The sequence below is a fragment of the Ochlerotatus camptorhynchus genome, unplaced genomic scaffold (genome assembly GCF_037179485.1).
Source record: "Ochlerotatus camptorhynchus isolate MF236.1 unplaced genomic scaffold, CSIRO-AGI_Acam_v1.1 ptg000257l, whole genome shotgun sequence".
In the NCBI taxonomy this organism is placed as follows: Eukaryota; Metazoa; Arthropoda; class Insecta; order Diptera; family Culicidae; genus Ochlerotatus; species Ochlerotatus camptorhynchus.
In genome coordinates, this window is record NW_027040747.1 from 622,929 (window position 1) to 633,311 (window position 10,383).

At 40.3% G+C, this 10,383-nt stretch overlaps 1 protein-coding gene across 2 annotated transcripts in view; it reads left to right on the forward strand.

Annotated features, from left to right (window-relative positions):
* The window catches only part of fmt (phosphatase 6 regulatory subunit 1-like protein fmt), a 76,683-nt gene extending 67,933 nt beyond the window's left edge, over window positions 1-8,750 (forward strand). For both annotated transcript variants that reach the window (XM_065226619.1, XM_065226618.1), the window contains exon 15: window positions 7,075-8,750. In XM_065226619.1, the coding sequence (XP_065082691.1) occupies window positions 7,075-7,405 (331 nt within the window). In that variant the 3' untranslated portion in view covers window positions 7,406-8,750. The remainder of the gene's footprint in view (window positions 1-7,074) is intronic.
* The last annotated feature ends 1,633 nt before the right edge of the window (window positions 8,751-10,383 follow it).

Sequence of the window (10,383 nt, forward strand, 5' to 3'; positions counted from 1 at the left end):
AAAGATCATCCCGGTGTACCTACTATTATCGGGTTTCGACCAGCAAATCACGCGAGGTGCTTGTTGCTTGTTGTTTATATATTTAAAAAAAATGTTTCAATGGTTTTAACTTTGATGCTTTCTTCTAAAATATCTAATGTATCCCCAGGGCCATGTAAAGACATCTTAGAGTTACCTCTATGATGTTAGTTCCATACAACCAAGATCCAATGGATACAAGAAGTGTTTTTCCCCATCTTCTTCAAATTGGTCAGATTTCTGCGTTTCGGGTATTAGAGAAAAAGTACATCGGACACATTTTCATTTCCTGGGATATGCTGAATTTAGAAATCAAATGGGCAATCTCAAAGCCCAACCTTCTGCACGGGTAACAGTTCTTTCTTCCCAATCGATGATTACTGTTAAAGATAATTGGTTGGCCTCAGAATCGGTTCGAATGACAAATGATCTAGGGGAAACGCTCCTATAGTTGCGGTACGTTAGAAGCGTTAGGTTCCTATAGTTGTGCATGGAGACGCAATACACAACTATAGGAACCTAACGCTTCTAACGTACCGCAACTATAGGAGTGTTTACCCTAGTCAATAAATAATAGCTGAACAGCTAGTGCTTCTTTCTGCGTTTGAGGATAACGTTGATCAGAAGGCAATAGGACTTTCGAAGCGCAAGCTGTAATCCTGGGGCATCCCTTCTCATTGAATTGCGTTAGTACCACTCTAAGGCCCGTCGGTGAGGCATCAACAAACAATTCAATACGACCGGATTGACTGTAATATCCCAAACGCTTGATCGTAGTCAATGCTTCTTCCTTGAAATGATTCTTCGTCTTCAGTCTCAGTCCAATAAAATCTCTTCGATGTAGCGAGCGCCCGCAGATACTCAGTTTTAGTTGCTCGGTGAATGATGAATTTGTCAACAAATGTGATCAACCCGAGAAAACTTTTTACCTCATAGCAGTTAATGGGTATCCTGAATTATTTAATCGCTGATCAGTCAGTAGGCTTTGCTTGTGAACGGACGTCAAATTTAGTTTTCTCCTTGGATTTTTTTTCTATTATCCGGCCGGCGGACCGTGAGTGGTCAAACTAGTTTATAAATTTAGGGGATGGATGAAAGAGTCTGGAAGTTGCTAGCAAAGGATAGGGAAAAATTTAAGTAAAAAGTAGAGGAAATTTATAAGGAAAGTGGTAAGGGAGCATCCATAAATGACGTAGCATATTTTTGATCAATTTTAGACCCCTCCTCCTCCCCTCGTAGCGTATTTGGCTATATCCAATACATGGCCGGTCACAAATTCTGAAACCCCCACCTCCCCCCTCAAATGCTACGTCATTTATGCATGTTCCCTAATGAAATTTCGGATGGGGTAAGTCATCATCAAAAGGTTAGTTCGTTGGTACAGGAAAATTCATTGAAATAATTCGTTTTTGAATACATATGATAATACTTTAATAACTCTTTTTGTCAACCCCTCCTTGATATTCTTAAAAAAAAACAGGTAACAAGACCTTACAGCACCCAAACAAAACAATTAAAATTTATCTTATCAAAGAAGGAGAGTTAAAATAACAATTCTTATTATCTAAAATAATTAAAATTCGGATTCAGAGGTGTTGACAAAAGTGGATCATTACTGTAAATCATATATTTTAAAACATTATATTATATATTGGGTTGGGGAGGGGCAGTCTAAGGGAATCAAAGGATTTGTTGACTGGATGAGGGTTCGTGGATTTGCCAGTCCCTCCTCACGTGATTACAGATGGCTATCTGGTCGTTTTGTCTTCTAAAGGTCTTCAATGAAGCTGATTCACCTTGCTGCAACAAACCATGAGGCAGACATTTACAACCGGTAAAGTATCTGCAGACATTGGTAATCCTTGCACTAATGGTGGGTTCCATTCACATCACATCATCACATCATCACATCATCACCATGGCCATGTAAAGAAATTCCCAGGTATTTTCAGCACGCAGATCAGTAAAAGAAGTTTTTATCTAGCATCTAATACGACAAACACAACAAGAAAGGGTTATGTGCTCAAGTTATTAACGAAAGAGAAAGTCGACGAAGAGAATCGATCAATGTTACTTAGGTCCTAATGCAATGTTCAGCTTGAGATAGGTAATCTTCGTGTTCGAGATGACGCAAGAAAGAAAGAGAAACGGATGAAACCGTAACCTCTACTATTCCTCAACTATTACTACTACTGTGTGTTGTGTTTCGGTTAGAACGGTTAGAACATACCGAAATCGTCTAGTTTTAGTTGGCCTTTATTTTACTGTAGTTGCGGCATGGTAACTTTTGATGACTGTTGCTCAACCGGGGTTGTTCCGGTGGTGAAACTGGTTGTGATGGTAGCTGAAGACACCAGTGGCGGTGGTGGGTGTAGCAACATCGGCGAACATAACCGCACCGGGAATCGCTTTTGGTAGCACTTTTTGAAAGCATCTGCAACTACTCCTCGGTGACACCGTTGATGTAACCAGCATTTAGCAGCAGGAACACTTTCGTCGCATTGTGCAGTGTCTCCATTTTCAAATTCGCCTATGTATGCAACTTAAATGATTCGTCACGTTTCTTCTGTCCTTGGCCATCTCGAACCTGCTCGCTACCAGGTAGCTATCGTTGATCTCGGCAACCAATTAAATGTACCAGATCGATGACCAGCTTCACACTATCATCAATTTCACTACCAATAATCTTGCTTGCCATAATTATATAGAACCAAATCATACAAACGGCATCGATATCGTGAGTCCGTTCCAGCGATTGCAACATCCGTGGCAGTTGTCCCCAGCGGCTATTCTTGATCGCCTTATCGAGGCCCAGTTTGTCCAGTATTGGCTTATCCAGATGGGGTGTAACGAGGCTCGGTAGCTCAGTGGTTACCATTTCTGCTTACTGAGCAGAAGGTCGGGAGTTCAATCCCAGGCCCGTCCCCTTCCTTGCAATTTTTCACTTTGCCTTATTCTATACCCACTAGATTTTAATGAAAACAAATTCTTTTTTAACACCGATCGCATCACTTACCACAGAGTGGGTCCTGATCTAAAAATAGAAATTGGATGAGTGCGCGCGCGTGTGTGTGTGTGTGTGTGTGTGTGTGTGTGTGTGTGTGTGTGTGTGTGTGTGTGTGTGTGTGTGTTTGTGTATTATAATCGCTCTACCAAAAAACGATCCCTGCGTGTGCGTGCAACCTTTCCCCACATCCAACATCCCAGTGATTTCTCGTGGAAGCGCAGAGGATTTCTCGGTTTCCTTCACAGCGAGTACCACGTCAACACATTCCTTCCCATTCCCTAGTTGACCTGCATTCGGACACGGCCGGCGCTGGTATTGCTAAATATTAGATCTCCAGTTCTTACACATTGAGGATGAATGTTAGTCCCAAACATCATCTGTTGGTTCTCTGTGTAATTGCAGCTGATCTGGTAATAACAGAGCAGCAACCGTGGGCGGTCAATCTGATTAACTGATTTGATTATTGGCTTATCCAGATGGGGTGCTTCTGGACCATCGGCTTGGTTCTGGTCGGATTCCACTGCTTGTTGTCTTCCTTCAAATAAAACATTTGAACTGTCAATTAACCGGGTTGCCAAACATCCCATTTTTCATAAACAAACAAAGTTGACTGGCACTCTCGGCACTGCCGGCACAGCTGGCACACTGAGAAAAAGTTGGTACAAAATAAGTGTGTAGAGTGACCAGGGGCTCCCCCATGTTTTTAAATTGGCTCGCTACTTGACTAGCCTATTGGTCCCAAGCAAATCGATTAACGTACCCCATTCTAGTCAAAATTCTAGTAGTACACAATGTTTGTTTTGATTTGCTATGAAAGTTTGACAGATAAAATGAGGGGTTAGTGGATTATCCCATGTTTTGACGGGTGAATCGATTAGCTTGGGACCGGAGATAGTACCAGAGCTGAGCCAAAAACTTGAGCACGTTTCTTCGGGACCTACTAGTCTTAGAGTTACCTCTATGATGCTACGATGATCGGCATTCCAAAAATTGTAAGACACCGTGTCTTCTGAAGAGATTCGGTCTTTCTAGGAACTCCGAGAAACGACACAGGAGCGTAACGGGCAGGTACAGTTTTATTAAAGCAAAGAGAATACACGTCTGCACTTCTTTAGGGCTTGTTGATGAGTGTGCAAACAAGTTTTTAACGATCGCTTCTTGCTTGATCACATGCTTCTTCGATTACACCCTCTCTCGAGTGATCAAAGAAACATCTCAAGCAGCTTTCCAAAATTATTATAAGCTAAGCAGAATTCCATGGCATTTCTGAAGGGGTTTACCAAGGAACTTCTCAGGAGTTTTCAAAGGAAATTTTAAAAGGCGAATTTGCAAATTCTAAACGATGTGTAGAATACATATAAATAGTTTTAAGGACAGAACTTTTCGAGTGTTATTGATAAAATTATAGTGGGATAACTACACGGCGAATGAAAACGACCCAACTTTGAGTTTAGTTCACTCATAATCGCCAAAAGGGCAGTAACTCAGCGATGAGTAAATTTGCCTCACGGTTTCCTTTGGAAAACCTAAAAAATCTGCCGGAAAATGAAAAACATTGGCGAAATTAATCAGTCTAGGAGTAGTAGCAATAGACTGAGTGAATCTAATCTTTATTTTTCTGATATTCGCGGACAAATCAGGCAAATTTACTCATCGCTGAGTTCTTGCACCTGATTTATGAGTAAACTAAACTCAAATTTGGGTCGTTCTCATTCGCCGTGTACCAGAGAGAATCCCAAAATAATTCTAGGGGCAATTTGATAATAATTTTGAAAGTATTGTACTATCTTGTGAAGACTTCTAGCGAAGTTTTAAAATAGTTCAGTCTGATTGAAAACAGATCTAGAGGAAAAAAGTTAGTCACATCTATTTTCTCGTTTACGTTCCAGACATACCGTAAAACGGGGTAACATTGATAGTTTTTTTTAAATTATATTCTAAATAATTTTTACAGCAATGAATGTTTTTCCATGTTACAAGAGTCAATTCGTTATTAATATGTTTAACGGAAATTAAAGCATTTGCACTATTTTTTAGTTTTGTGAACGAACTTCAGTTTTTTTTTGATTTGAGGTTACTTTGATAATGCTCAATGAATGTAGAAAAAATGGGTGAAACTCAAACAATTTAGTTCTTTAAATATGAAACTTTGAATGAGTATATAATCAGAAAACATCATAAGGAATGAGAATACAACATTGAATTTGTGATGGCTATATCGGAAATACATTTCATAAGTGTTGGTTTGAGTGCTTTTTCAAACAGGTGAAAACACGAATATTGTTTTTTTTAATATGTTTGTTAAATATGTAATCCATACTATATAAAAACTATATACGATATCAACGGAAATACATTAAGCTACAATATGGAACCAATGTTTCTAATTTGGAAAAAGCGCAGCGAGTAAATTTAATCTTTACATTATACTATCAAAGTTACCCGCATTATCAAAGATAACCCGTTTTACGGTACCTATTCTTATATGAAACATACTTTTCAAATGTAAGCAAGAACATCGGTCCTTGAGGGTGGAATTTATGTAATTATTCTGTAAGTCTCGGTCATGTAAATGAGAGAATACGAACCACGGAAATGTGTAACGTGCCAGTGCGGTGTTACTCCCAGCACTGATGAGACCCCCGTCTCCAAGCCTCAGGGTCGGCACACGCTCGTGATAATTCCGCGAACCAAGAAAACACTTAAAGTTCACTTAAGACAAACTCCCACTTTATTCGTGTTGATGACACTCACTTCACGGACGGTCTCCCACTTCCTTAGATGTCTACTCCTACCTTGTGCAAGCACTACTCTTCTTTCGTCTTCTCTGGTACCGCATCACCTTCTTGGGCCAGGGGTGGACGCCTCTAGCTGTCCCGTACGCCCCTCGAGTATGGTGACGGACTCGAGGTTTCAACGAACCACAAGGGTAAGTTGACTTGCCTGGATTGGTGGCGCACACTGTAGCTGAGGGATCAGATTCTCGAACTGCGATTCGGACACACTACCGGCGATTGGCGTGGTCGACTCCGGAAAAATACGTGGATGTGATGTGATGTGATTAGAAGCCACCACCAGTGCAGGACTTGCCATAACGTACGGTTCCTCTTAATGGCAAGATCAGACTATGCAACCCTGCAATCTTTACTGTTCCGTTGTGTGAAGGGCCAAAAAAGGAGGTGTGGACCTGTAAGCTGATGCACTTACACGATATCCACTGTAGGGATAGAGAATCTCCTTCCAACGGAACGCTCTTATTACAGGACATACATAGAATGCAATACACATTAAGATTAACTCCGGAAAAATACGTGGAGTTCACAAATGTAACGGTAAAACCGCGAGGTCCTGGCTGTCCAATGATACGTGGCAACTTCCTCTACAACTTCTTCAAACTTCCAACTTAGCTCACTTTAGCACTTTAGCTTTAGTTTTCACCTTCAAACTATTAATTTTTAGCTTTGACTTTCGCTATGTGACCGTAGTCTATAATGATCACCAGGCTTATCTCTGTGCCTCTTGGTGGACGATGACCCCGAACCGTGACCGTTGAACCGTCGTACGTGCCACGAACTCTCCACGCCATGGCCCCGATTACGCCACCCCTATGGACGTCCATTCATGACTGCACACAGCGTGCTCTGGTGGTGGCTAGTGACATTGTTCTACAGTTTATAGGGAAGTGTCTCCTACTGGCTGCGTTAGTGGGGATTCTGGGACGTTTTATCTTTTACGAACAGTTAAACTTTTTCTTGGAATTTAATAACTAAATATACGAAAACTACACGCGATTAATCTCACCAATCTTGGACGCAACACTTACACTTGTTACAAATGAAACGACCCGACCAGGTACTTCGAACCATGATTCTTCGGCTCCGTTGCATTCGTGGCCATATGTTGATAATCATAGGAAAGGCTTCGAGATATCAACACACATTACAACTTTTGCTTGGTTCATTATGATAAATTGTTTCGTTGATATTCGGTGAAATTACTCAAATACGAAGAATCATCCTAATAATTACCCTCTTCCTTCAATTTCCCAGGACCAGCAACACTATCGTTACCGAATCCGTTCCTCAACCCGACAGTAGCTCAACCCAGGTCTGCCTTGAAATTAGCAACGAATCCACGGTGGCAGCACCAGCAGAAACGTCCACAGCGGCAACCAAGACTTCTGACCTCGTAGTAGCACCACCAGCAGCAGCAGTAGCAGCAGTAGTAGCTGTGGAAACGAGCTGCCTCAAAAGCAGTAGTGGTAGCGACAGTAGCACAGAGATCCTTACCTCGTCAATTGATCCATCGAAGGTCCCGGCTCAGCCTCAACCACCCCAACCACCACCACCAACTGTGCCATTAGAGAATGGGTCAGTCTAAAGCGGTAAACTAAACTAAACAAAAATTAGCATGCAAATAAATTGTTGTCTTGAAAAACGTAAAAAAAAAAACACAAACTGTGCAAAATCAGCAAAAGTTAAAATGCTTAAAAAGCGAATGTGAGGTTTGAGAGAGGATGTGTGAAACAAGTGAACCAATCGGGTTGGACTGGTTGTGTTTGTACTATTTAGGAAAAATGCGCTTACTCTTTAGCAGCAGGAAAAAGCCAAGGAACATATTTTTATCACTCAGTATATTTTTATCGACTTCGAAAGAGACGTATGTTTGTTACCCTCGCGCGTACATTGGCATTCTTAACCTGGCAGAAGACGACTAGATCTAAGTTTATTGGTCTCTCAAAACATAATCGCTTCAAATTATTATTCACAAAACGGTGGTGCTGATCAAGTCTTGTGTAGAACAATATTCTGTGAAGGCAAAAACAAAAAGGAACTGTAGGGCAAGGCAAGTAGCTTCGGGAGACAACCGTCCACAAATCTTGAATGTGTGTTTTGCGCTTGTCGAACTTGGAACTGAAATGTTATGCTTCGCGTTATACTTTGGGGGAAAACAAAAACCTCATCGGATTCGATTTCGAAGCTACTACTGCCCATTTGACGGGACAGGCGGAAAGGTGTATGACTAATGAAATTATAAGTTTTCAAGGCAGAGAAGCGTTCCGAAGATGGTGTTATCCTCGTCGAACAGAAGAATAATAGCAATTTAGTTACATACTATTATGAACCTTTTTAATTATTTCTGTTTTATACTATTATTCAATTTAGATAAAAAAAAGAGAGAAAAGCAACAAAAAACAACAACTCAATGTATTTTTATGCATGATTAAGCCAAAAAGCGCAGGAATAGTGCAGAGGATGAGAGGTGGCCCAGAGTGGAAGTGAAATTTGTGAATGTTATTAAGAAGAAAGCAATCAGTTTTGTTCGAATCGGAATGGGTAATGTGGAAAGAAAGTTTTGCGAGTAGAGAATGCGAGTAAACAAAATGGAGAAAAAAAAAAAAAATATACACACAAAGCTTCCGCCAAAACGAAACTAAAACATCTACAATGAAATTTTGTATTTAGGTAGCACTATTTTTTTCCCACTAAAATAAGTTCTGGTGTAGTGTAATTCGATGAGCCAGGATGAATGTAGGAGCAACGCAATTTGCAGTCTACGCTAGTGTTTTTCTTTTGTCACTGCACACATACACACACACACAAATTCGTGATCGTTTGTTTGATTAATCGTTTTTTGTAGAAATGTTTGTGTTAATGTTCTTTAGTACAGTAAGTGATTGAGAAGAAAATTATTAGTTTTAATATATCGTCAGTTCAAACTGCTACATCTTACTTTGCGTCATTATTTATATGCTAAGTTACCGCAGTAAGTTTTCTTTCTTTATTACGCTTAAATTAGGGGTTTTCGTTTTGTTTTCCTAACGCCTCACGCTTTGATACGTAAGTTGCCAAATAAAAAAAAAAACAATGTTTTCGTTCTCCGTCTAGCTGATTACGAAACTGTTGCTCAATACCGACGGTCGATTGTCTCCTTGTGCTGAGTGTGGAAACGTTCTTCACCAGAGTACCACGCAAAGAGCTAAACAACTAACAGTGTTTGATCATTTCCCAGGATTCAGTTTCCTTTGTTTCTATTGTTTGCTGTTTCAATTGTCAATTTTATTACATATACATTGTTGAAACCACGATGAAGGCAAATGAACGAGCGTAACTCGTGTCAGTGATAGCTTTAGAACCTTATAAAAGATTATACGACGACACTAAAATGCATTCACAACATAGAGACATACACACATTCAAACATGCATTATTAGAAGTATATACATCTTCAACACTCACTCACAAACAGAAATACACACACACACACGTACGCGCATCTCTCGCCTAGAAGAGAAATGATAAACAGATAAACAAACAAACAAAATGGTGCAATGTTCTGATACATATATTGAAAAAAATGAATCAAATGTAAGCTAGTGCCACTTTCTAAAGTACCATGGAATATAATTAAAAACAAAAACAAAATAAAGGAATGTGAACGTCCGGCAAAAATTGGTTGAGTTTTGTTTTATTTTGCTGCCGCTTTACAACTGCCCCCTCCAAGCTAGATTCGGTTTTGAAAGAAAGGAAAAAGCGCTCTTCAGTTTGTTCCTAAGTTTGCTCGCTCTTGGAATTTACCTTTTCAGTTAACTTTTTCTCGAAAACATTGCACCATTTTATGACCTCCAAACGAAACAACATTCGTCTCGTAGTTTCCTCCATCCGTTCATCGTTATTCGATATTTTGCCATCTCGGAAAAGTGATGTTATTGTGGATATTGGCATATTTTGACGGAAGGATATTCATAAAAAAAATACATAATCACCCCTATTCTGTATTTCGTTTCGAACGAAATTCTCATACAAAAAAATATTTTTTTGTATGAGAATTTCGTTCGAAACGAAATACAGAATAGGAGTGAATATATTATAACAAATACCAGAAGCAAGTGTGGAGCAGAATGATATGGGGAGGTTTCAGGCAACTGTGCAATGACAATGCTCTAGACTGTCGGTGGAGTTACATATTCATTTGGTAGATTTGCTGGAAGGGATCGTCGGTACACACGTATAGGGATGGTTATACCATCTACCAGAGCTGCGGCAATACACATGAGCTGGGTACAGCTTTCATCGTGATGGGCGAAATGCAGAAGCGCGTGATTGGGTGGTGGTCAATCGATAGCAGAATGTGCAAGTTGAGGATCAAATGCCGTTTCTTCAACGTCAGCATAATCAACGTGCACAGCCCTCACTTAGCAAGTGACGATGACGGTAAAGACGCTTTTTACGCGCAGCTGGAACGGGAATACGGGCCCAAGTAATGACGTCAAAATCGTCATCGGTGATCTTAACGCTCAGGTCGGCCAGGAGGAGGAATTCAGACCGGTTATAGGAAAGTTCAGCGCTCACCAGCTA